General features: G+C 65.6%; 2 protein-coding genes across 4 annotated transcripts in view; one reads left to right on the top strand and one right to left on the bottom strand.

Moving 5' to 3' along the window:
* The window catches only part of UNC5A (unc-5 netrin receptor A), a 35,296-nt gene extending 23,078 nt beyond the window's left edge, over window positions 1-12,218 (top strand). For both annotated transcript variants that reach the window (XM_030573712.1, XM_030573711.1), the window contains 4 exons: window positions 8,168-8,317; window positions 8,656-8,820; window positions 9,492-9,670; window positions 11,297-12,218. In XM_030573712.1, the coding sequence (XP_030429572.1) occupies window positions 8,168-8,317; window positions 8,656-8,820; window positions 9,492-9,670; window positions 11,297-11,462 (660 nt within the window). In that variant the 3' untranslated portion in view covers window positions 11,463-12,218. The remainder of the gene's footprint in view (window positions 1-8,167; window positions 8,318-8,655; window positions 8,821-9,491; window positions 9,671-11,296) is intronic.
* A 102-nt stretch (window positions 12,219-12,320) lies between these two features.
* The window catches only part of HK3 (hexokinase 3), a 28,507-nt gene continuing 15,052 nt past the window's right edge, over window positions 12,321-25,775 (bottom strand). The window contains exons 3-19 of one of the 2 annotated variants that reach the window (XM_030573707.1): window positions 25,568-25,730; window positions 24,837-24,985; window positions 24,463-24,582; window positions 23,845-23,940; window positions 23,094-23,193; window positions 22,789-22,972; window positions 21,558-21,695; window positions 19,589-19,822; window positions 18,884-19,185; window positions 18,416-18,564; window positions 18,045-18,164; window positions 16,942-17,037; window positions 16,363-16,462; window positions 15,916-16,099; window positions 15,131-15,286; window positions 14,715-14,948; window positions 12,321-12,661 (exon numbers count right to left, since the gene is read on the bottom strand). In XM_030573707.1, coding sequence (XP_030429567.1) covers window positions 12,517-12,661; window positions 14,715-14,948; window positions 15,131-15,286; window positions 15,916-16,099; window positions 16,363-16,462; window positions 16,942-17,037; window positions 18,045-18,164; window positions 18,416-18,564; window positions 18,884-19,185; window positions 19,589-19,822; window positions 21,558-21,695; window positions 22,789-22,972; window positions 23,094-23,193; window positions 23,845-23,940; window positions 24,463-24,582; window positions 24,837-24,985; window positions 25,568-25,730 — 2,670 coding nt within the window. In that variant the 3' untranslated portion in view covers window positions 12,321-12,516. The remainder of the gene's footprint in view (window positions 12,662-14,714; window positions 14,949-15,130; window positions 15,287-15,915; window positions 16,100-16,362; window positions 16,463-16,941; window positions 17,038-18,044; window positions 18,165-18,415; window positions 18,565-18,883; window positions 19,186-19,588; window positions 19,823-21,557; window positions 21,696-22,788; window positions 22,973-23,093; window positions 23,194-23,844; window positions 23,941-24,462; window positions 24,583-24,836; window positions 24,986-25,567; window positions 25,731-25,775) is intronic. The other variant, XM_030573708.1, reaches the window with a different exon arrangement.

Here is a 25,775-nt window from a genome sequence, read left to right as displayed (position 1 = left end):
TTAACTAACCCCCTTGTGACGTTAAATGCTACTGTGGTGGTGCCACGGAGTGTGGGGGAGTCCGGCCCTGCACCCCTCTTCCTGGGACTCACAGTGACTCTCAGCCAGCCAGTAAAACAGAAGGTTGATTGGACAACAGGAAGGCAGGTTACAGCAGAGCCTGGAGGCCCAACCAGGACCCCCCAGTCGAGTCCTTCTCGGGGTTCAGGGCACTTGGATCCCAGCATAGGATCCCCTGAATTCCCCTCACCCAGCCCAAAACCGAAACTGAACTGCCCCTCCTCTAGCCGCCCGATTCCTTTGTCCAGCTTCCCGGGCCAAGGTGCTAACCCCTTCCCCCCCACCTGGCTCAGGTTACAGGCTTAAAAATCCTGTCCCTCACCTAAAGACATCCCCGGCTCTCCCATCCCCCACACCGACAGCCCCTACTCCATCACATCTCTCCCCTCTTGGAGACTGAACTGAGCGGGGTCACTCTGCCCAGTGACCTGGGGAAGTTCAGGGCTCCCTCTCCGGGACAACGCGTCCGCTATCAGGTTGGCACTTCCCTTCACATGGACCATGTCCATGTCATAGTCCTGCAGGAGCAGGCTGCACCTCAGGAGCTTGGCGTTGGCTCCTTTCATCTGGTGCAGCCAGGTCAGGGGAGAGTGGTCGGTGTACACGGTGAAGTGTCGCCCAAAGAGATATGGCTCTAGCTTCTTAAGGGCCCACACCATGGCCAGGCATTCCTTCTCGATGGCCCCATAGCTTTGTTCCCGGGGTAGCAGCTTCTTACTCAGGTACATGATGGGATGTCTCTCCCCCTTTTCATCCTCCTGCATTAACACTGCCCCCAGTCCCGTGTCTGAGGCATCAGTGAACACCATAAAGGGTTTGTCAAAATCTGGGTTTGCCAGAACTGGGCCACTAACCAGAGCCTCCTCCAGCACCCGGAGAGCCTGCTGGCACTGCTTGGTCCAGACCACCTTCTTTGGCTTCCCCTTCTTGCACAGTAGTGAGGGGGGCGGCTGTGGCACTAAAGTGAGGCACAAACCTTTGATAGTACCCCGCCATCCCAATAAAGGCTTGGACCTGCTTTTTGGTTTGGGGAGCAGGCCAGTCTCTGATCACCTCCACCTTGGCTGGTTCCGGCTTTAGGCAACCGCTCCCCACCCGATGGCCCAGATAAGATACTTCAGGCATCCCCACCTTGCACTTCTCAGCCTTTACTGTTAACCCAGCCTCCCAGAGTCAGTCCAGCACTTGTTTAACCTGGGACACGTGGTCCTTCCAGGTCTGGCTAAAGACACAGATGTCGTTAATAGATGCCACGGCAAAACTTTTTATTCCCCTGAGTAGCTGATTCACCAGACGCTGGAAGGTGGCCGGCGCTCCCCTGAGGCCAAAGGGCAGGGTTAGAAACTTATAGAGCCCCAGAGTGGTGATAAAGTCTGATTTCAGCCTGGCATCTGCGTCAAGCAGTACCTGTCAGTAGCCCTTTGTAAGATCCATGGTGGTGAGGTACCGAGCACCTCCCAGCTTGTCTAGGAGCTCGTCAGGCCTGGGCATGGGGTAGGCATCAGACACGGTGATGGCATTGAGCTTTTGATAGTTTACACAGAACCAGATTGACCCCTTTTGGGGACTAGCACCACTGGCGAGGCCCAAGGGCTGGAAGACGGCTGGATCACCCCCAAAGCCAGCATGTCCCTGACCTCTCTTTCTAGGTCCCGGGCAGTTTTCCCAGTGACCCGAAAAGGGGAGCATCTTATAGGGGGATGTGACCCGGTCTCCACCCGGTGGACAGTCAAATGAGTGCGTCCAGGCTGGTTGGAAAACAGCTGTCGGTACAGATGCAGCACCCCTCTGATCTCAGCGTGCTGGACCAGGGTCAGCTGATCAGAGAGGGGAATTGTCTCCAGGGGGGAACCAGCTTTTGTCCCAGGGAATAGATCCACTAAGGGGTCATCTCCCTGCTCCTCCCAATGTCCACACATGGCCAACACCACATTCCCCCATCATAGTATGGCCTCATCATATTCACATGGTACACCCGGTGGTGATGTGTCCGGTTCGACAGCTCCACCACACAGTTTACCTCATTTAGTTGCTTGATAACCTTGAAGGGCCCTTCCCAGGCAGCCTGGAGTTTGTTTTTCCTCACAGGGATGAGAACCATCACTTGATCCCCGGTGGCGAAGGCGTGGGCCTGTGCCATGCGGTCACACCAGACCTTCTGCTTCCTCTGGGCTCTGGCCAGATTCTCCCTGGCCAGGCCCATGAGCTTGGCAAGTCTTTCCCAGAAGGTCAGGACATACTCCACCACTGACTCTCCATCGGGAGTGGCCTTCCCCTCCCATTCGTCCCTCATCAAGTCTAGGGGCCCCCTTACCCACCTTCCATACAACAGTTCGAAAGGTGAAAACCCGGTAGATTCCTGGGGTACCTCCCTGTACACGAACAGCAGGTGAGGTAAGTACTTGTCCCAATGCTGCGGGTGCTGGTTCATAAATGTTTTTAGCATCATCTTTAGTGTCCTGTTTAACCTTTCCACCAGCCCGTTGGACTGGGGGGTGATATGCTGAGGCCCAGTTGTGCCGGACCCCACATTTCTCCCACAAGCACCGGAGCAGGGTCGACATGAAGTTGGACCCCTGGTCCTTTAAGACTTCCTTGGGGAACCCCACCCGGCTGAAAATGGTCAGCAGCGCATCTGCCACAGTGTCCACTTCGATAGAGGACAAGGCCACCGCGTTGGGGTAGCGAGTGGCAAAATCCACCACCACCAGGATGTATTTCTTCCCTGACCGGGTCGTCTTGCTGAGGGGTCCCACTATGTCCATGGCCACCTTCTGGAAAGGTTCTTCTATGATGGGTAACGGCCTCAAAGCCGCTTTCCCCTTGTCCCGGGCCTTCCCCACCCTCTGGCAGGGTCACAGGATTGGCAGTACTGTCGGACCTAGGTAAAGACCCCAGGCCAGTAAAAGTTCTGTAGCAGCCTCTGCCTGGTGCGCCGGATTCCCTGGTGCCCTGCGAGAGGGATGTCATGGGCCAGGTACAGCAGCTTGTGACGAAACTTCTGGGGAACCACCAGCTGCCTCCTGATCCCCCATGACTCTACTTCCCCTGGGGGAGCCCATTCTCGGTACAGGAACCCCTTCTCCCACAGGAACCTCTCCTTGCAACCTCTCCTCATGGTCTGTACCGCACTGAGGTCAGCCGGGTCCCTTGGCCTCCGCAACTCGGCCTGGAACTCAGCAGCTAGGACAGGGATGGGGACCTGCTCCCTCTCGCTGGCTGGGTCTGAGGCCACAGCCTCTCTGAGCCATGTCCCTGGGCGTACCCTCCCCACCAGGTTAGGGTCCTGTATCTCGGGCAGAGCCCCTTCCCCATGGTCAGGGCACAGTGCCCTTCACTGACTCTGACTATGGGTCACGACCAGGGCACCCTGGGCATTACTTGGCCAGACCTCCAGGTTCCCCCCCCCATTAACACTTCCATGGGCAAATATGGGTGTACCCCCACGTCCTTGGGGCCCTCCTTGGCCCCCCACTTCAGGTGTATCCTCACCACGGGCACCTTGAATGCGGTCCCGCCCACACCCATCAGGGTCAGGTAGGTGTCGGGCACCATCCGATCTGAGGCCACAACCTCAGGCCGGCCCGGGGTCACCTCTGCGCCCGTGTCCCAGTACCCAGTGACCTTCCTCCCATCTACCTCCAGGGAAACAATGCATTCTTTCCGGAGGGGCAGCCCCGCACCCACCCTGTAAACCAAAAACTCGGAGCCTGGAGCATCCAGCCCCCCAGACGAGTTGACCTGGGGCCCTCCTCCCTCCTTCACAGGTGGTACGCGGCCGGCCCCCCTTTCCTGCGAATGCTGCCCCTCATCCAGCTGGGTCTCTACCAAGTTAACCCAGTGTGGGGTCGGTCTGCTCAGTCTGTCCTCAGTCTGGGGCATTGGGACCGTATGTGGCCCCTCTGGCCACACTGATAGCAGCTCATGTCCTGTTGGTCCCGTCGAACTGGTCGGTTGTCCCTGATGCTGGGCGTTCCCCGTGGGAGGGGGTTCTCCCTATTCCCCCTTTGGGAGGTCCGAGGATGACTCTCTCTCTGCATCGCGGTGGGCCAGTTCCTTTGAAACTCCTCCCTGCCACCCCCCAACTGGCTCTTCACAAACTCATCGGCCAACCGCCCTGCATGTCGCGGGTTCTCTGGCTTTTGGTCCCTCAACCACAGCCTCAGGTCGGATGGGCACCGCTCATACAGTTGCTCCAGTACCAGCAGTTTAACCAGGTCCCCCTTCGTCTGGGCCCCATCTGCCCACTTGCTGGCGTATCCCTCCATGCAGATGGCCAGTTGCAGATATGAGACCTCAGGGGTTTTATCCTGACTTCGGAACCTCTCCCGGTACATCTCAGGAGTCAGCCCAAACTCGCGCAGCAGGGCCTGCTTGAATAGTTCGTAGTTCCCTTTCTCCTCCTCTCCCAGCTGGCGGTACAATGCCACGGCCTTGGGGTCCAGTAAGAGGGTGAGAACCCGGAGCCTGTCTGCCGGAGCTACCTGGTGCAGCTCGCAGGCCGTCTCAAAGGCATCCAGGAAGTCATCCATGTCCTGCCCCTCCTTACGCTGGGCCAGGATGCACTTCTCAAAGCTCCACGCTGTCCTGGGCCCCCCCTCGCTCACCGCAGCTGGGGGCCCGCTGCCCCTCTGCCTCGCCAGTTCCAGCTCATGATGACGCTGTCTCTCTTTCTCCTCCCGGTCATGTTCCCTCTGTCTCTTTTTCTCCTCCAGTTCCCGCTGTCTTTGTCTCTCCTCATGTTCTCTCTGTCTCTCTTTCTCCTCCCAGTCATGTTCCCTCTGTCTCTCTCGGTCATGTTCTCTCTGTCTCTCACGATCCTCCAGCTCTCTCAGTTTAGCTCTCTCTCCCATGCCAAGCCGCTTGCACTCCATGGATGCCGAGCGTCACCGGGAGGATCCCCTGGTGGCCGGGGGGGGGGGTTGTCACGGTGCCCTCAGCATTCACTGGGCTCCTCCCCACCCATCCCCTCGGCATAGGAAGGGGGGGTCTCGGGAAGCCCTCGTCCGCCGGCTGACCACTCCCAGCGGGGACAGACACTGGTGCCTGCGCTGCATCTGCCCGGCTGCTTCCCTCAGAGACAGGGCTCCGTTCATTCATGCGATCTCCCTGCTCCAGCTGGGCAATCAGCTGGTCCTTGGTGCGTCTCCCCGGGCGCAGCCCCCTCTGCTTGCACAGCTCCAGCAGGTCACACTTGCGCCGCTTGGCATACATCTTCCTGCTGGCCACTCACAGGCCGGGGTGCTCACCGCTCCCCAAGGTTTCCAGGGGGACCCCTAGTGCACCAGCCCTTCGTGAGGTCACCACCTCTCTGCCAGGGTCGAGCTGCAGACTCCTCCGCCCCTGGGACCGCTCGCTGCAATGCCCCGGGGGACCCTGTTACTGCAAAGTCCTTCTCACTGGGCACACACTCCCAGGGGTTAATCACCCCTTCGTTTTACTGCTCCCCAGTCACTTACTACAGGAAGTGCCGTCCATGGGGTGCAGTATATCCCACCTCTGCCACCAGTTGTCACGGAGTGTGGGGAGTCCAGTCCTGCACCCCTCTTCCTGGGACCCACAGTGACTCTCAGCCAGCCAGTAAAACAGAAGGTTTATTGGAAAACAGGAACACAGGTTACAGCAGAGCCTGGAGGCCAAACCAGGACCCACCAATCGAGTCCTTCTGGAGTTTCAGGGTGCTTGGGTCCAGCATAGGATCCCCTGAATTCCCCTCACCCAGCCCAAAACCGAAACTGAACTGCCCCTCCTCCAGCCGGCTGATTCCTTTGTCCAGCTTCCGGGACCAAGGTGCTAACCCCCCCCCCTACCTGGCTCAGGTTACAGGCTTAGATCCTAGTCCCTCACCTAAAGTCCTCCCTGGCTCTCCCATCCCCCACACAGACAGTCCCTACTCCATCACAGGTGGGTTTCTTTGGTATCCCCAGCCCCTGGCTGTTGAATGTTATTACATTGTGGTCGCTATTACCGAGCAGTTCAGCTCTAGTCACCTCTTGGACCAGATCCTGTGCTCTACTTAAACTAAATCAAGAACTGCCTCTTCTCTTGTGGGTTCCAGTCATTAATCGTGTGTGGAAATGTTCTCTCTGCATCCCATCCTGAGGTGACGTGTGCGCAGTGAATACAGGGATAGTCAAAATCCCCCACTATTATTTTCTGTCTTTGTAGCCTCTCTACTCTCCCAGGGCATTTCACAGTCATCCTCACCACCCTGGTCAGGTGGGCAGGAGCATAGCCCTGCTGCTATACGCTTATTATTCAAGCACGGAATTTCTATCCCGAGAGACTCGATGGTACGGTTTGATTCATTGAAGATTTGTACTATATTTGACTCTACGCTTTCTTTCACATACAGTGTCACGTCCCCCACCAGTGCGACCTGCTCCGTCATTCCTATACAGTTCGTACCCTGGTGTCACCACGCCCCATTGATTATCATCATTCCACCGAGTTTCTGTGATGCCGACTACATCAATATCCTCATTTAATACCAAGCACTCGAGTTCCCCATCTTAGTATTTACACTTCTAGCATTTCTATATTTGTCAATATGTAGTTGGCTGCCTTCATGTGAGGTAACTGCTGATACAGACTAACACGGCTACCACTCTGAGACCCTTCATTGGACTGTTTCTCCTCAGTTCCTACCTACACTTTATCAGCTTCGATCCTCTCCCCTTTACTAGGATATGGAGAATCTCCATTAAGAGATCCTCCCCCAAGGGATGTCTCCGTCCGAACCATGTGCTCTTCTGCACCTGTTGCCTTTTGTGGCGAACTGGGAACGTTCTTAATGTTTTCTCTGAATGCTGTGTTGGTGCCTCAGTGTCCCCTATTCAGTTCTTAAGTATCTAGGTGGTGGGATAAGGGTGTGTGATTGCTGCAGAGCAAAGGGCCAGTGCACCTAAATGCCTGACGCTCTGTCTCCTAGCAACTGATGGCCTGGACCCCCCTCTGCAAAGGTGCCAGCTGAAGGTGTTGGAGACAAAGGGATCAGGTGACCTCCTGACCCAGGAAAGGGGCTGAGCAGAGAGGAGGGGCTGGAGGGGATTTTGAGAGTCTGGAGCTGGCTGGGGACGAGGAGTGAAGTGCAGACGTGGGGGTCTGGCTCACTGCCCCCCAGAATGGACCCGGCCGAGGGGTCCGGTTCGCTGTATCTACAAGCTCTGTTTTAGACCCTGTTCCTGTCATCGAATAAACCTCTGTTTTACTGGCTGGCTGAGAGTCACGTCTGACTGCAAAGTGGGGTGCAGAACCCTGTGGCTTCCCCAGGACCCCACTGGGTGGACTCGCTGTGGGAAGCGCACGGAGGGGCAGAGGATGCTGAATGCTCCAAGGAGAGACCCAGGAGGTGAAGCTGTGTGAGCTTCTTGCCCTGAACAAGTCTGCTCCAAGGGAGAGGAGGCTCCCCAAAGTCCTGACTGGCTTTGTGGGGAGCAGTTCCAGAGCATCGCCCAGTGACTCCGTGACACCTTTCCCTCAGCCCTTAGTTTCAAAACTCCTCTACCACCTTTTAGCATTACACACCAGCAATCTGGTACCAGTTTGGTTTCGGTGGAGCCCAACCTTCCTATATAGGTTCCTCCTTTCCCAATAAACCTAAACCCCTTCTCCCGTCACCATCATCTCATCCACACATTGAGACCCTGCAGTTCTGCCAGTCTCCCTGGCCCTGTGCGTGGAACTGGAAGCATTTCAGAGAACAGCTGCCAGGGAGGACCTGGGCTTCAATCCCCTACCTAGCAGCCTAGACGTGCGCTCCAGGACCTCTCTCCTAGCTCCCATGTGACCCAGTGCCTGTCTCCCCTCCCTTCCTGGCACCATTACGGCAGCAGGGCCGTGCTGGTCATTGCCCAGATGCTCCCTGACCTGGCAGGGCTGAGCTGAACCCTGCAGAGAAAGGCAATGGGCCCCCCCCATGTCACGAGGCTCCCAGAGCTGCCTTGCTCAGCCCACTGCTCTCACTGAGGCCAGGGCTGCCCAGGGACAGGCTGGGGCCCCCTAAGGCAGGGGGTCAGTGAGGGGCGAGGGGATCCAGGACCTGGGCTGAGCAGGGACTGGCCGGAGCTGGGGCTCGGTCCCTGGCTGAGCGCCCATCTCACGGCAGGAGGTGATGCAGCTGGAGAAGCAGCTGGGGGGGCAGCTGATCGGAGCTCCCCGCGTCCTGCACTTCAAGGACAGTTACCACAACCTGCGTCTCTCCATCCACGACATGCCCAGCTCGCTGTGGAAGAGCAAACTCCTCGCCAGCTACCAGGTAGGAGAGCAAGCCATGCCTGCTGCGCCCCCCCTGCCCCAGCCGGGGCTCCAGGGCCAGCCCAGCCCTGCCCACAGCAGGATGGGTGAGCCCTGCAGCAGCGACACAGTGGAGCAGGCACTGAACCCCAGGGGCTGGCAGGGACGCCCCACTCTTCCCTGCCCCCCATCCTGCCCCAAGCTCCTGCTGCCCTGGGCCCCTGCTCTTGGCCGGGGTGGGGACCGTCCCTGGTGCTTCCCGAGGAGGCCAGAGGGATTCCTGCCTCGCTCCTGAAGCCCAAGAGCCCTGCAGCAGCCCCAGGGCAGGCGGGAGTGACCCTCGGCTTCCCTCTGCTGCAGGAGATCCCCTTCTACCACCTGTGGAGCGGGCTGCAGCCCTACCTGCACTGCACCTTCACGCTGGAGCGTCTCAGCCCCAGCACCTGCCAGCTGGCCTGCAAGATCTGGGTCTGGCAGGTGGAGGGCGACGGGCAGAGCTTCAACATCAACTTCAACATTGCCAAGGTGAGCAGGCTGGGACCGGTGAGTGAGGCTGACTGCGGGCAGGCGCCAGGCCCCGGAGCCACCTGCCCGAGGAACAGGAGCCCTGGGAGGGTGGGGGGCTGCCTGCCGGCCAATGTCCATTTCAAGGTGGCTCCAGTCAGTGACTGGGGATCTCAATCCTTGTAGCTTAAGGTTTCCCCCTCTTGAAACCCAAAGCAGATCTGAGATGAAGCAGGATCACGTCCCAGGGTTTTTATACATTTCCAGCAGCCTTTTGGCCTGAGAAAACAGTAGGCTTAACTCTCCTTCTCCCAAACATCCTGGCAATTAGCACAGGGTAATTTATCCATTAAACAGTTCAGATACAGGTTACCACAACCTTCACAGAGACAATAATACTATTTCCTTCAAGTGTCTTCCTAGATGTTAATATTCCCTTTTGATCTTTGAATCAAAGCTCTGGCACTAGCCAAGCTGCATCCACCTGTCCTCCCTTGGCTGCCATCCCAAGCCCTGAGCAGACACCTCCCCTTCTCTCTAACAATGCGGTTACAGACCTTCCTAACCAGTCTCTAAAGCTGGGCCCTGGGCAGGTCTGGCTGGGAGGTAATTAACTCTTTCTGGCCCTGTCACCTTCCAATGAGATTAGCCCACACTGCTAACGTCACACCTGCTCCCTGCTGGACTCCTAGGACACGAGCTTCTCGGACTGGCCGGTGCCCGAGAGCGAGGCCAGCTGCCCAGCCCTGGTGGGCCCCAGTGCCTTCAAGATCCCCTTCCTCATCCGCCAGAAGATCATCGGCAGCCTGGACACGCCCTGCGCCCGCGGGGCTGATTGGAGAACACTGGCCCAGAAACTCCACCTGGACAGGTACGGGGGCAGGGAGTGTCTCCCCACCAGGGCACTGGGGGCAGGGAGCGACCCTGGGGGCAGGGAACGTCCCCAGCACAGGGCACTGGGGGCAAGGAGCATCTCCCTGCCAGGGTACCAGAGGCAGGGAGCGTCCCCTTGCCAGGGCACTGGGGGCAGGGAGCGTCCCTTCGCCAGGGCACTGAGGGCAGAGAGCGATCCTGGGGGCAGGGAGCGATCCCGGGGGCGGGGCACTGGGGGCAGGGAGCGATCCCAGGGGCGGGGAGCGTCTCCTCACTAGGGCACTGGGGGCAGGGAGTGATCCCAGGGGTAGGGCACTAGGGGCAGGGAGCGATCCCGGCGGCGGGGCACTGGGGGCAGGGAGTGATCCCAGGGGCAGGGCACTAGGGGAAGGGAGCGATCCCGGGGGCGGGGCACTGGGGGCAGGGAGTGATCCTGGAGGCAGAGAGCGATCCTGGGGGCTGGGAGCGATCCCGGGGGCGGGGAGCGTCCCCTCACCAGGGCACTGAGGGCAGGGAGTGATCCCTGGGGCGGGGCATTGGGGGCAGGGAGTGATCCTGTGGGCGGGGCACTGGGGGCAGGGAGCGTCCCCTCGCCAGGGCACTGAGGGCAGAGAGCGATCCTGGGGGCAGGGAGCGATCCCGGGGGCGGGGAGCGTCCCCTCACTAGGGCTCTGGGGGCAGGGAGTGATCCCAGGGGCAGGGCACTAGGGGCAGGGAGCGATCCCGGGGGCGGGGCACTGGGGGCAGGGAGTGATCCTGGAAGCAGAGAGCGATCCTGGGGGCTGGGAGCGATCCCAGGGGCGGGGAGCGTCCCCTCACCAGGGCACTGAGGGCAGGGAGTGATCCCCGGGGCGGGGCATTGGGGGCAGGGAGTGATCCTGGGGGCTGGGAGCGATCCCAGGGGCGGGGAGCGTCCCCTCACCAGGGCACTGAGGGCAGGGCGTGATCCCCGGGGCGGGGCATTGGGGGCAGGGACTGATCCTGTGGGCGGGGCACTGGGGGCAGGGAGCGATCCCGGGGGCGGGGATCGTCCCCTCACCAGGGCACTGAGGGTAGGGAGTGATCCCAGGGGCAGGGAGCGATCCCGGGGGCAGGGCACTGGGGACAGGGAGTGATCCTGGAGGCAGAGAGCGATCCTGGGGGCTGGAGCGATCCCAAGGGCGGGGCACTGGGGGCAGGGAGTGATCCTGGGGGCGGGGCACTGGGGGCAGGGAGCGATCTCGGGGGCGGGGAGCGTCCCCACACCAGGGCACTGGGGGCAGGGAGTGATCCTGGGGGCAGGGAATGATCCCAGGGGTGGGGCACTGGGGGCAGGGAGCGAGCCCGGGGGCGGGGCACTGGGGGCAGGGAGCGATCCCAGGGGCGGGCGCGTCCCCTCACCAGGGCACTGGGGGCAGGGAGTGATCCTGGGGGCAGGGAATGATCCCGGGGCGGGGCATTGGGGGCAGGGAGCGAGCCCGGGGCCGGGGAGCGTCCCCTCACCAGGGCACTGGGGGCAGGGAGTGATCCCAGTGCCAGGCCTCTCGTGCAGCCCCCCTTGGCCGACCAGCCCGTGAGGGCAGAGGGTGCCCCGGGCAGGGGCAGGGGTGGAGCTCCCGGCTAACTCCTCTCCTCTCCTCTGCAGCCATCTCAGCTTCTTCGCCTCGAAGGCCAGCCCGACGGCCATGATCCTGAACCTGTGGGAGGCGCGACACTTCCCCAGCGGGAACCTGGCGCAGCTGGCCACTGCCGTGGCCGAGGTGGGCAAACAGGACAGTGCCCTCTTCGCCGTCTCGGAGGCCGAGTGCTGAGGGGCCAGCGCAGGGCGGGGCGGGGCCCTGCGGAGGGGGCAGCAGCGTGGGTGCCACTGCCCCAGAGGTGCCAGCTCTGTCCCCGGGGGGCCTGTGCTGGGCTCCTGCCCATGCTGCCTGCACAGGGGGCAGGGAGCTGGCTGGGTGGGCACGGGCTCCCCAGTGCTGGCACTGACTGAGTGCGGGGGGCTGTGCCCCTTGCTAGGACTCACCTGACCCCCCGCATGCCAAGGAGCTGTGGGCCAGTCCCCCCTTGGGGGTGTCTTGGAGCCAAAGAACAGGCCAGGGCGGGGGCTGTGAGCAGAGGGCTCTGGGGGGTGCTGGGATGGGCTGCCTGGCTCCAGCCCAGCCCATCTGGGCGCTGTGTGTGCAGTGGGCATTGTGCGTCGTGCGTGCTGTAACGTGTGGGGCCGGGCGGTGCCAGGCCCTGTCCCATGTTGTGTAAAGACCGTTTTTTAATTCTGTATTCAAGTGCATTTGCGTATTTACACTTGGCCTTATGTACATAGCAGGCATCGCGGGAGGGGGCTAGCGGGCACCATGTAAATAAATTGGATCTATATTGCTAGCTGGGGGTCGCACTGTCACCAGACACGGGGCTGGGGGGGGAGCAGCACAAGCTGCCCCATGGGGAGTGTTCCAGTCCCTACTCACCCGGCCGCCTGGGGGCAATGCCCCTGGGGGAAGGGCAGCACTGGCTGCAGACGGGAGACGGTTCCCAGGTCGCCAGGGACTTCCCTGGGGCCTCGTGGGGTGCAAAAGGCTGGCAGGGCACCCCTGCTCCTCCCCACATGGGGCCCTCCAGTGTCCGGCGCTGGCAGCAAAAGACACTGCACCGCTGAGTTGTGCAAAAGGCTAGTTTATGCTTCACCCCCCCGACTGCCAGGTCAGATGGAATGATGCCCTGGCACAGGGCAGGGGAGAGCCCGTCTCACAGGGGCTTTGGCATAGGGCCCAGGCTGAGTCCATGTCCCAGCTGCCCGGCGCAACCCCCATGGGCGGGGTAGGGCTGCACCCAGCTGCTCTCCCCTTGCTGCAGGACTCCAGGGCAGGCTCAGGCCCGTTGGTGGCGAGCAACACGACAGGCAACAGCTGCGATGAGTGCGGCGCCTTTCCCTGAGCCGTCCTCCGACTGCAGGAAGGTGACGCTGCAGCGTGGGGCCAGCTGCCGCACCGTCTCCTGCACCTGCTGCGCGAAGCTGCAGAGAAGGGGAGAGTGAGGCCAAGTGCCCTGCAACTCTGCCCGCCAGGCCCTGCAACCAGCCCCCTTTGCCCGCCAGGGACTGCAACCGGCTCCCACTTCACTGCCTGCCAGGCCCTGCAACCGACCCCCTTCACTGCCCGCCGGGGATTACAACCTGCCCCCCCCCTTCACTGCCGGATGGGCCCTGCAACCTGCCCCCCCATTCACTGCCTGCCAGGCCCTGCAACCGACCCCCTTCACTGCCCACCGGCAGAGCCGGTGCAACCTTGCGCCCCCCCCAACCCTGCAGCAGCTGCCCGCCCCCCCGCCGCCCTGAAGTGTGCCGCCCGTCCCCGTGGCAGCTCCCCACCCTTGGCCTGAGGACCCCTGCGGTACCTCCTCACCCCAGCTCACCTCTGCTCCGTGTCCTCTCCAAGCAGGACTGCGCAGTGGAACCCCTGGGCTGGCGGCTGCCGGCAGCAGCTGTGCTGACCCAGGGGACCTCCCTGGGTTGCCAACGGGGGCGCCAGGGCAGCCCAGAGGATTTCAGGGGCCTGGGGTCTTCGGCGGCAGGGGGCCCCCGCTTTGGCGGTAATTCGGCGGCGGGGGGCCCTTCCGCTCCGGGACCCGCCGCTGAAGTGCCCCGGAGACCCGCCACGGGGCCCCCCCACCGCCGAATTGCCGTCGAAGCGGGACCAGCTGCTGAAGTGCAGCCGGGTCTTCAGCAGTAATTCTGTGGTGGAGGGCCCCCACCGCGGGTCTCCGGAGCACTTCAGCGACTGGTCCCAGAGTGGAAGGGCCCCCTGCCACTGAATTACTGCCAAAGACTAGGCTGCATGTCGGCAGTGGGTCCTGCTTCAGCGGTAATTCACCGGCGGGGGGTCCTTCCACCCCAGAGCGGAAGGACCCCCCACCAGCGAGGACCAGGAGCAGAAGAAGCTCCAGGAGCCCGGGCCCCACGAGTGTTTTCCGGGGCTCCTGGAGCGAGTGAAGGACCCCGCTCCAGGGGCCTCAAAAAAACTCTCGTGGGGGCCCCTGCGGGGCCTGGGGCAAATTGCCCCTCTTGTCCCCCTCTCTGGGCGGCCCTTCTGGCGCGCTGACCAGGGGAACCCCCTGGGCTGCCGGCAACGGCATGCTGACCAACGGAACACCCTGCGCTGCCGGCAACGGCACGCTGACCCAGAGGAAACCCTGGGCTGCCGGCAACGGCGCCCTGACCCGGGGAACCCCCTGGGCTGCCGGCTGCCACGGAGGCGCCCTGACCCGGGGAAACCCCTGGGCTGCCGGCAATGGCGCGCTGACCAAGGGAACCCCCTGGGCTGCCGGCAACGGCGCGCTGACCCAGAGGAAACCCTGGGCTGCCGGCAACGGCTCCCTGACCCGGGGAACCTCCTGGGCTGCCGGCTGCTGCGGAGGCGCCCTGACCCGGGGAAACCCCTGGGCTGCCGGCAACGGCGTGCTGACCCGGGGGACCCCCTGGACTGCAGGCTGCCACGGCGGCGCATTGACCCGGGGGACCCCCTGGACTGCAGGCTGCCACGGCGGCGCATTGACCCGGGGGACCCCCTGGACTGCAGGCTGCCGCGGCGGCACGCTGTCCCGGGGAACCCCCTGGACTGCAGGCTGCCGCGGAGGCGCCCTGACCCAGGGGACACCCTGGGCTGCCGGCTGCCGCGGGCAGCTCAGATTCCCTCTCTGTCCCAGCAGCAGCGGCTGCTCAACCATTTAAAAAAATATTGGGGGGTGCTTTTTGGTGCCCTAGGCAACCGCCTAGTTCGCCTAAATGGTTGCACCGGCCCTGCCCACCGGGCACTACAACCAGCCCCCCTTCACTGCCCGCCGGGCCCTGCAGCCAGGCATTGCCGCTCTCCCTTGCTCACCCACAGGCAAACCCAGTGTCCTTGCCCTCGGCTGCACCTGCTGCAACTCATCCCTGCCCGCCCCCACGCAGGGGCAAGCAGCTCCTCTGCACCCATCTGCTGGCACAGCCCCGGGGAGCCCCAAGCCCCTCCTCTGCGTACTCCCCCACATGCCAGCAGGGCCCAGCCGCCCCTCCCGCCCCCACTCACTGAGGGTGCAGCTTGTAGAGCGTCCCATCCACGCCCACCGTCACCGCCAGCTGCTCCAGGCTCCGGTTCTCCCGGATCTTCTCCACCACAGCAGCCACGGCTGCCCCGCAGAGCTGGGCCGCGCGCCGGGCCACCACCTGGCACACCTCCCGCACCAGCACGCTGTCCTCGCAGCTGACGTGCAGCCCCAGCTCCTCCAGGATGGCACACACCTGCCGCAGGGCCAGGCCATCACTGTGGGGACACGGGCACCATCAGTGCGGCCCAGGCCCTCGCCCCTGCCCCCTCCCCCCCGCAGGAGCACCTCAGCGGCAATGGCTGGAGTCCTTTGCCCTGCCTGGCAGCTGGCATCCCAGGAGCCATCAGCACCGACAGCGCCTGCCCCCTTCACCCTCCTGCGCCCAGCCCGCACTCACCTCTCGATGGACGACAGGAACTTAGTCTGGAAGATGTCCGGGGTCTGGAGCTTGGGGGACAGGCGGCCTCGGAACAGGCACCCCTTGTCCGTGAGCTCCAGCAGGATCCGCCGGACGATCTCGCCCAGATACATGCCACTGATGAGCTTCTCAAACCTGCCCCGGTAGGAGAGACCGGCGGGCTGTCAGCACAGCCCCCTGCCCTGCCCCAGGACGGCCCCTGCCCAGCCCCTTCCCCACCCCAGGACAGCCCCTTGCCCAGGCCTGCCCTGCCCCACGACAGCCCCCTGCCCAGGCCTGCCCCAGTACAGCCCCTGGCCAACCCTGCCCAGCCCCAGGACGGCCCCTGCCCAGCCCCTTCCCCACCCCAGTACAACCCCCTGCCCAAGCCTGCTTTGCCCTGCTCCAGGATGACCCCTAGCCAGGCCTGCCCTGCCCCAGGACAGCCCCCTGCCCAGGCCTGCCCCAGGACAGCCCCTGGCCAACCCTGCGCGGCCCCAGGACGGCCCCTGCCCAGCCCCTTCCCCACCCCAGGACAGCCCCCTGCCCAGGCCTGCCCCAGGACAGCCCCTGGCCAACCCTGCGCGGCCCCAGGACGACTCCTGCGCTGACCCAGGACGGCCCCTGGCCAGCCCCTTCCCCACCCCAGGACTACCCCTGGCCAGGCCTGCCCTGGTGCAGCCACTACTCAGGCCCGGTATGGCCCCCTGCCTGGTGTGGCGTGGCCATTGCTCCCCCCCCCCCAGCACAGCCCCTGTTTATTTCCTCTGCCCCCAGTGCCCCACCTCTGCCTGCCGGGGTTCAGCGAGGCCTCGTCCACCTGTCTGTCGAAGGGGGTGAAGAAGGCGTCCAGGCAGCCGTTATCGCCAAACGCCCCCCACTCCATGTTGATGCACATCCGCCCCTCCTCCCCTGCCAGGGTGCCCACGTTCCGCAGCTGCTCCATGTAGCAGGCGTTGGTGCCCGTGCCTGGGCGGGAGGGAGGGAGGGGGTGTCAGCCAGGCTGGAGCGGCGTCGCCCCCTCCCCTGCTGCACCAGCCCCTGGAGCTGGGCAATGCCAAGGGGGCAGCACTGCGGGGGGGGGGGCACAGGCCATGTGCTACAGGGGGTGGGGGCCAGGCTTAGAGGGTTGAACGCTGTTCTGGCTCTTGCACCCCCAAGCTGGGCAGTGCCTTGCCCTGGGGCTGGGGGTGCCCCTGCCCGCTGGGCACGGGGGGGGGTCTGCCACTTACCCACAATGAGGCCGACCTCACAGTTGGGGTCATGGTAGCCACACGACATCATGGTTCCCACGGTGTCATTCACTATGGCAACCACATCCAGCGCAAAGTGCTAGAAAGAATGAGACCTGTTACTAGGCAACACAATTCCCTGTCGCCAGAGCAACAGCACTGGCACACTGCCCCCCCTTCTCCTGGGAAACGGCCCCTCCCTCTGCGTCTTCCTGGAGGGAGCTGCCAGACTCAGCCAGGCCGGGCGCCCACCTGCCCCCCAGCTGATACAGGCGAGGGCCACAGGGCTCCGGCCCTGCCCCCGACACGCCAGCATCCTGTGCTTGGGCATCACCGGGGCACCATCAGGCTGAGACAGCATCACACAGCCCTGAGCCCCCCAGCACCGAACTGCCTGCCCGATGCTCCTGGCGCGATGCCTGGCGGGGCACAACACCCCCACCTGGAAGCCTAACGCCCCGCCTGGCCCGATGCACCCAGCATGATGCCTGGCCTAGCACCACGATGCCTCAGCCCACCTGCCCAGTACAACGCCCTGCACCGCCCCCCACCCCTCCTGCCCAGGCCCCCGTGTCGTACATTTTTGCGCTTCACAGCCTCCCGGAGCAGCTTCACCACATCCTGCCCCACGCAGCCCGAGGCGTTGAATCCTTTGGTCCAGCTCAGCAGGATGCCCTGGGGACCAGTCGTTAGGATTCAGAGTCAACAAGCTACAGAACAGTCCACTTAGCAGCAACCTGGCTAGTAGCACCTGTGGCATCATAGCACCAGCCTGCGGGCACCCACCCAGCCCCCTGGCATTAGCATCAACGGGCTCTGGGCACCAGCCAGGCTGCTGAGCACCAACAGCGCTGGGAAGACAGGCCCCAGCTGTGGGCAGGGACGGAAGCGCTGCCTGTCCTGGCCACGGCCCCCCAGCCTCCCCCGGCACGTCACAGCCTCCTCCTGGGGCAGAGCTGTGCTCCCTTCTAGCCTCCCCCGGTACGTCCCAGCCTCCTCCTGTGAGACAGCCGTGCCCCCCCCAACCTCCCCCTGGCACATCCCAGCCTCCTCCTGGGCCACAGCTGTGCTCCCCTCTAGCCTCCCCCTGGCACGTCCCAGCCTCCTCCTGGGGCACGGCCCCCCCAGCCTCCCCCTGGCACGTCCCAGCCTCCTCCTGGGGCACGGCCCCCCCAGCCTCCCCCTGGCACATCCTAGCCTCCGCCTGGGGCATGGCCCCCAGCCTCCCCCTGGAACATCCCAGCCTCCTCCTGGGCCACAGCCATGCCCTACCCAGCCTCCCCCTGGCACGTCCCAGCCTCCTCCTGGGGCACGGCCCCCCCAACCTCCCCCTGGGACGTCCCAGCCTCCACCTGGGACCACAGCCATGCCCCCCCAGCCTCCCCCAGCACGTCCCAGCCTCCTCCTGCGGCACAGCCCCCCAGCCTTCCCCTGGCACGTCCTAGCCTCCGCCTGGGGCACGGCCCCCCAGCCTCCCCCTGGCACGTCCCAGCCTCCGCCTGGGGCACGGCCCCCCAGCCTCCCCCTGGCATGTCCCAGCCTCTGCCTGTGGCCGCAGCCCGAATGTTTCCCCTGCCTAGCGCCCCAAGGGGGAAGCTCAGGGCAGTGGCTGACCCGCCCGGGCAGGGTGTTTGCGTAACATCCCCTCAGCCAGCGCAGCGCCGGATGCCCCGGCCCCTCACCTGGTCCAGGCTGGTCTGCTGGCAGGGGAAGGAGAAGGTGAAGCCAAGCGGCAGCGTCTGGCCCATCATGCCCTGCTTGGTCTGGAAGTCTGCGATGCACTCAACAATGTGATCAAAGAGCTGCAGAGATTGGGGGAGGGTCAGTGGGGCTGCAGCCCGCCCAGGGCACTGGCACCCACCTGGGGGCACCGGGCGTTGGGGGCACAGCCCCAAGCCAGGCCCTGCATAGGGGCTGGGAAGTGAGAGATGGTGCCCATCCCAGGCAGCCCCAGCCCACCCAGCAGCAGGGGCAGCATTTCCAGCCCCTCCGGAGTGGCAGGGAAGCCCCCCAGCTGGCACCCGCACCCCCAGGACTCTCTTGCCCGCGGTACCTGGCTGCCGGGGCCCTGGGCCACGTGCGGCGGGATGGAGTACACCTCGCTGATGATCTGCACGCCGCCCTGCTCCCGGCTGCCCACCTTCACCAGGAGCACCCGGAAGTTGGTCCCGCCCAGGTCCAGTGCCAAGAAGTCGCCTCTCTCTGCAAAGGGCATGGGGGGGGCCAGAGTCAGGCAGGCACTGGCAGGGCCATGGCACCAGGGCCTGCTCTGGGCACCCCCCGCCCTATGCCTAGCCCTGCAGGGCCCCACCCCATGAGCTCCGCCCTTCAACCCCAGCCCTTCCCGCGCCCGCGGAGGGAGGCCACAGGCTCACCAGGCCCAGGTGTCCCCATCTCCCCGCAGGGACCCCCAAGCTGGGATGAAGCTCTGGGAGGCAGCGGCGGGGGGGAGCACCAAGGCAGGAATGACCCCCCCACAACCCGCCCCCCCCCGCAGATCCCCAGCCCGCCGGCCCCTCACCCGAGCCGTCAGGCGTGGCACAGATGTAGGTGGGCAGCATGCGGACAGAGGACATGGCGTTCGTCTCCTTCTTCAGCCCCAGCTCCATCTCCCGTCTCAGCAAGGCCTGCACCGTGCCCAGGGCAGCAGGCGAGAGCTGAAGCAGTGCCAGGGTTTGATTCACCTGGAGGCGCTGGGCTGCCAGCCTAGATGCCACAGCAGTCACCATGCCAATCCCCTTGCTGCTGCCCTCTGCCTGAACCAAGGTGACGTCGCACTCGGGGGCCAGCTGCTTCACCAGCTGCTGCAGCGTCTGGCTGAACCTGGGGAGCCAAGGGAGAGCCTGGCACGGGCTGGCAGGACTGGCTGAGCAGCCAGCTCCCCATGGGCCCGCCCTGACCCCCAGCAGCCGAGAGGTGAGGCGCCAGGCCCAGCCTCGCAGGAGTGTCTGGAGGTGGCTATGCGGGCCAGGCCAGGCGTGGGGCAAGGCCTCGAACAGGGGCAGCAGCGGAGGAGAGTGAGGGGGCCGGGCCCCCAGCCGGCTGGAGCGTAGTCCCCACCAGGGGTGCTGGGCCCACAGCTCCCTCCTGTTGCCATGAGGCCCAGGGCCCGGCACCAGCCCCACTACTCCATTCCCCACCAATCCGCCCCTCGGAGGGGCAGCTGGCAGGCCTGAGAGCAGGCCCCGTGTTCCCTGGTGCCCAGCACCGTCCTGGGGGCCCTTACTTGGCATGGGCCCGGAACACGGCTCCGTCCACGGCCACGCTGGTCTTCAGGCGGCTCAGCTCCCGGTTCCTGCACATGTGGCTGACGATGGCAGCCAGGCCGGCGGCGCAGAGGCCGGCGGCGCGAATGCAGACGGCCTTGCACACCTGCTGCATGTTGAAGCAGTCCTGGTCGCTCGCCTCCAGCCCCAGCGCCCGCAGGACACGCCGCGCCGTGGCCAGTCCTACCTGCTCGCTGCGAAGGAGAGCAAAGGGGCAGGGCCCGGCCATCAGCCTCCAGGTCTGGCACCCCCGGGACACAGGGAGGGCACAGGGGCAGAGCCCTAACATCAGCCTCCAGGCCTGGCACCCCCGGGGCACAGGGAGGGCACAGGGGCAGAGCCCTAACATCAGCCTCCAGGCCTGGCACCCCTGGGGCATGGGGAGGGCATGGGACAGACCCCTACCATCTGGCTGCAGGCCTGGCACCCCTGGGGCATGGGGAGGGCATGGGGCAAAGCCCGGCCATCAGCCTCCAGGCCTGGCACGTGTGGGGAGAGACTCCAGGCCTGGCACCCCTGGGGCCCAGGGACAGAGCCCTACCATTTGGCTCCAGGCCTGGTGCCTGTGGGGCATGGGGAGGACAGGGGGCAGAGCCCTGACAGCCTCCAGGCCTGGCATGTGTGGGGAGAGACTCCAGGCCTGGCACCCCCGGGGCCCAGGGACAGAGCCCTGCCATCTGGCTGCAGGCCTGGCACCCTCGGGGCATGGGGAGGGCATGGGACAGAGCCCTACCATCTGTCTGCAGGCCTGACACGTGTGGGGAGAGAATCCAGGCCTGGCACCCCTGGGGCATGGGGAGGGCATGGGACAGAGCCCGGCCATCAGCCTCCAGGCCTGACACGTGTGGGGAGAGAATCCAGGCCTGGCACCCCCGAGGCCCAGGGACAGAGCCCTACCATCTGGCTGCAGGCCTGGCACCCCTGGGGCATGGGGAGGGCATGGGACAGAGCCCGGCCATCAGCCTCCAGGCCTGGCACGTGTGGGGAGAGAATCCAGGCCTGGCACCCCCGGGGCCCAGGGACAGAGCCCTACCATCTGGCTGCAGGCCTGGCACCCCCGGGGCATGGGGAGGGCATGGGACAGAGCCCTACCATCTGGCTGCAGGCCTGGCACCCCTGGGGCATGGGGAGAGCATGGGACAGAGCCCGGCCATCAGCCTCCAGGCCTGGCACGTGTGGGGAGAGACTCCAGGTCTGGCACCCCTGGGGCCCAGGGACAGAGCCCTGCCATCTGGCTGCAGGCCTGGCACCCTCGGGGCATGGGGAGGGCATGGGACAGAGCCCTACCATCTGGCTGCAGGCCTGGCACCCCTGGGGCATGGGGAGAGCATGGGACAGAGCCCGGCCATCAGCCTCCAGGCCTGGCACGTGTGGGGAGAGACTCCAGGTCTGGCACCCCTGGGGCCCAGGGACAGAGCCCTGCCATCTGGCTGCAGGCCTGGCACCCTCGGGGCATGGGGAGGGCATGGGACAGAGCCCTACCATCTGGCTGCAGGCCTGGCACCCCTGGGGCATGGGGAGGGCATGGGACAGAGCCCGGCCATCAGCCTCCAGGCCTGGCATGTGTGGGGAGAGAATCCAGGCCTGGCACCCCCGGGGCCGAGGGACAGAGCCCTACCATCTGGCTGCAGGCCTGGTAGCCCCGGGGCATGGGGAGGGCATGGGACAGAGCCCTGACATCTGGCTGAAGGCCCTGAGGAGGGGAGGGCACAGGGGTCAAAGAGACTTCCATCCGGCTGTGTTCCTAGCACCCCTAGGGTGCAGGGAGGGCTCGGGGCAGAGCCCTGACATTGGGGCGCGGGGATGGGGGCACTTGCTCCCACACCACAGGTGGGTTCCTGTGTCACTCGGTCACAAGTGGAATGAGGTTGCAGGCCTGGCCAGCAGGGGGGTGCTGCTGTGTACCCCAGGCCTCAGGGACCCACTTACTCTGTGATCTCCAGGATGTCCTGGGTCTGGACCGACCCCTTGGTCAGGAGGACTGGGGTCATGCGCCCGCTGAAGAGCTCAGTCAGAATGTGCCAGACAATCTCGCCCAAGTACAAGCCACTGATCATCTTCTCGAACCTGAGCAGGGGCGAAGGGGCGTGAGCAGCGCGCTGGGCAGGCAGGGCCACGCGCCAGCCACTCGGCATGGCCACAGGGCCACCGCTCCCTGGGCACGGCCACCACCCAGCACAGCACAGCACAGCACAGCACAGCCCTGGGCACAGGCGGCCGTGGGGCTGGGCCGGGCACCCCCGGAGAGCCCTGGGCACGGGCGGCCGTGGGGCTGGGCCCGGCACCCCCGGAGAGCCTTGGCCACGGGCGGCCGTGGGGCTGGGCCCGGCACCCCCGGAGAGCCCTGGGCACGGGCGGCCGTGGGGCTGGGCCCGGCACCCCCGGAGAGCCCTGGGCACGGGCGGCTGTGGGGCTGGGCCCGGCACCCCCGGAGGGCCCTGGGCACGGGCGGCCGTGGGGCTGGGCCCGGCACCCCCGGAGGGCCCTGGGCACGGGCGGCCGTGGGGCTGGGCCCGGCACCCCCGGAGGGCCCTGGGCACGGGCGGCCGTGGGGCTGGGCCCGGCACCCCCGGGGAGCCCTGGGCACGGGCGGCCGTGGGGCTGGGCCCGGCACCCCCGGGGAGCCCTGGGCACGGGCGGCCGTGGGGCTGGGCCCGGCACCCCCGGGGAGCGCTGGGCACGGGCGGCCGTGGGGCTGGGCCCGGCACCCCCGGGGAGCCCTGGGCACGGGCGGCCGTGGGGCTGGGCCCGGCACCCCCGGAGGGCCCTGGGCACGGGCGGCCGTGGGGCTGGGCCTGGCACCTCTGGAGAGCCCTGGGCACGGGCAGCTGTGGGGCTGGGCCTGGCACCTCTGGAGAGTCCTGGGCACGGGCGGCCGTGGGGCTGGGCCCGGCATCCCTGGAGAGCCCTGGGCACGGGCGGCCGTGGGGCTGGGCCCGGCATCCCTGGAGAGCCCTGGGCACAGGCAGCTGTGGGGCTGGGCCTGGCACCTCTGGAGAGCCCTGGGCATGGGCGGCCGTGGGGCTGGGCCCGGCACCCCCGGAGAGCCCTGGGCACAGGCAGCCTGGCTCAGGTGCTGTGGAACAGGTGCCAGCGACAGGGAATCGGAGGTAGCCAATGCTCTGCACCCCTCCCCTGCCAGGGATGCCCCTGACCCCACCTCTGCCTCCCTGGGTTCAGGGAGGCCTGGTCCAGCTGGAGGTCGTAGGGGCTCAGCATGTCGTTTAAGGCACCATCGTCCCCGAAGGAGCCCCATTCGGTGACCACGCCCATCCGGCCCTCGCTCTCCTCCACCACCTCCACGTGCCGCGCCTCCGCCATGAAGCAGCTGTTGGTGCCAGCGTCTGCCGGGTACAGGAGAGCAGTGAGGGGCTGGGACGCCTGGCCAGTCAGTGCCAGGCAATGCCAGAGCCACCCCCCTGCCACACCTCCCCGGCGCCCTGGCCCCAACCAGGGCCCACTTACCGACAACCAGGCCGACCTCGCACGGCCCTGCACTGGCATCGCAGCTCATCATCGTGCCAGTGGTGTCGTTCACCACGGCAATGACCTTGATATGGTAGCGCTGGCCGGGCAGAGAGAAGAGGGCACGATCAGCAGCCACCATCGTAACCTGTCCATGGAGCCTCTGCCCCACCCTGCCCCACCACACCCAGGGAGCCCCCACCCTACCCCTGGAGCCCCCACCCCACCCTGCCACGCCCTACGCAGGGAGCCCTCAACCTGCCACACACTGTCCCACCCCTACCCCGGAGCCCCCACCGTGCCCCGCCCCTACCCCGGAGCCCCCACCCCACCCTGCCATGCCCTACGCAGGAAGCTCTCAACCTGCCACACATTGCCTCACCCAGGGGGCCCTGCCCCACGTCTACCCTGGGAGCCCTATCCTGCCCCACCCACTGAGCCCCCCCACCCCAGTCAGGGAGCCCCCAGCCTGCCACACACTGCCCCACCCCTACCCCGGGAACCTCCACCCCACCCCACCCCACACTGCCCCACCCCCACCCAAGGAGCCCTCAACCTGCCCCCCACTGGCCCACCCCCACCCAAGGAGCCCTCAACCTGCCCCCCACTGGCCCACACAAGGGGTCCTGCCCCACCCTGCTCCACCTCCACCCTGCCCAGCAGTGCCCCACCCATGGGGCCCCCACCCCACACTGCGCCATCCCCATACAGGGAGCCACCACCCTGCACTGCCTCCCTATCCCCCCCTTACATCTTGCTTGTTGATGGCATCTTGCAGTAACACCACCACGTCTCGCCCCTCCACGCCGGCGCACTGGAAGCGTTTGGACCAGGAGATCAGGTAGCTCTGCAGGGAAAGAGCCCAGGCACTGGGGTCAGCCAGCCCTGCCCCACATCCTGCAGCGCCCCCTGCAGGGAGCCCCCGGCCAAAACCCTACAGCGCCCCCTGAAGGGAGCCCCCACCTAACGCGCCCGGCAACCCCCCTGCAGCACCCCCTGCAGGGAGCCCCCAGCCAATGTGTCCTGCCCTCCTGCAGCGCCCCCTGCAGGGAACACCTAGCCAACGTGCCTGGCCAACCCCCCTACAGCGCCCCCTGCAGGGAGCCCCCACCCAACGTGCCCGGCAACCCCCCTGCAGCACCCCCTGCAGGGAGCCCCCAGCCAACACCCCAGCCAACCCTCTCTACAGTGCCCCCTGCAGGAAACACCTAGCCAACGTGCCCGGACAACCCCCCTGCAGCGCCCCCTGCAGGGAGCCCCCAGCCAACTGCCCGGCAACCCCCCTGCAGCGCCCCCTGCTGGGAGCCCCCAGTGCTCCCAGCCATCCCCCCCCGCAGCACCCCCTGCAGGCCCGGAGCGATGCGCTCACCTGGTCCAGCCGCGTCTGCCTGCAGGTGAAGGGGAAGGAGAAGCCCAGCTCAAAGTCCGTCTGAGGCATGTGGAGCCCGTCCAGGAACTCCCACAGGCACGTCGCCAGGAAGGCAAAGAGCTGGGGAGCAAGGCTGGGAATTAGCAGGGCAGAGGCTGCCCCTCACCCAGGCCTAAGCCTGCCCCTCTGCCGGCTCCAGGCTCCAGTGTGCTGGCGCAGCACTCACAGCTCCCACCATCCCCAGGCTGCCCAGCTCCCAGGGACCCTCTGCCCGGCGCCAGCTGTGTGGGGCCCAGAGAACTGGCTGGCTTGGAGCCAGCTGCAGTCCCATCTCCTGCCCACCCAGCAGGAGCAAGGGTGCCCTGCCCCCATACCTTCTCGCCAGGGCCCTGGGCGATTGCGTCTGGCACAGGAAAGCACCGTTCCTTCATCGTCACCCTCTGGTCTGTGTCCCCCGACAGCTCCATCAGCAGCACCCGCAAATGGGTGTCTCCCAGCTCCAGCACAAGGAATTCGCCTCTCTCTGCCCGACAAGCAGACATGGTGTCAGGGCCTGGCATACGGGGGGCACCCCAGGACACGGGTGCTCTGTGCCCTGCCTGGCTCTGCAGGAGCTGCTCATGCCCGGCAGAATCCAGGGACCCAGTCGCTCAGTGGTACCATCCCTGATGGGCTCCACTCACCAGCTTGTGCAGCCATGTCCCCCCACAGCGCTGGCACCACACCCCTTGCCAGGGTCTCTGGGGTGCAGCTCACTAACCAGTCTGCAGCTCTGGGCTCACAGGTCCCAGGCCAGGCCTGACGCCAGGTGCGGCGTGGTCAGCAACGGGGCAAAGGTGCCCGTGGGCCTGCGAGCAGGCAGGAGTGTAGGCCCTACGCCGGCTGCACACGATGGGCTTGGCCCTGCCTCTGGGCTGCGGCACCAAGCCCCTGTTCTTAGTGTGGGGCCCAGCATAGCTCCCCTCCACCAGCCACAGCCCAGCAGGAATCAGGGCGTGCTGACACCCAAGCTCCGGAGCACCCCAGAGCACTGGCCCTGGAGGGGGAGCCTGGGGCGGGTACCAGGAGGGCGTCCAGCCCCGGGCACCCACAGCCTGGCCCTTACCGGTGCCGTCCGGGGTGGAGCGGATGAAGGCGGGCAGCATGCGCACTGTGGCTTGGGAGTGCGTCCGGCGGCTCAGGCCCCGCTCCATGGCCTCCAGCATGCGGCTCTTAACCCGATGGAGAGTCTCCAGCGACAGGCACAGGGGCCGCAGGGAGTTCTGCATCTGGGAGGGGAGGCAGGGCTGGTCAGGGAGTGCCCCCAGCAGAGC

Source organism: Gopherus evgoodei, chromosome 8 (assembly GCF_007399415.2).
Source record: "Gopherus evgoodei ecotype Sinaloan lineage chromosome 8, rGopEvg1_v1.p, whole genome shotgun sequence".
NCBI classification, from domain to species: Eukaryota; Metazoa; Chordata; order Testudines; family Testudinidae; genus Gopherus; species Gopherus evgoodei.
The sequence above is the reverse complement of the archived record's forward strand: the minus strand, read 5'-3'. Positions and strand labels throughout refer to the sequence as shown.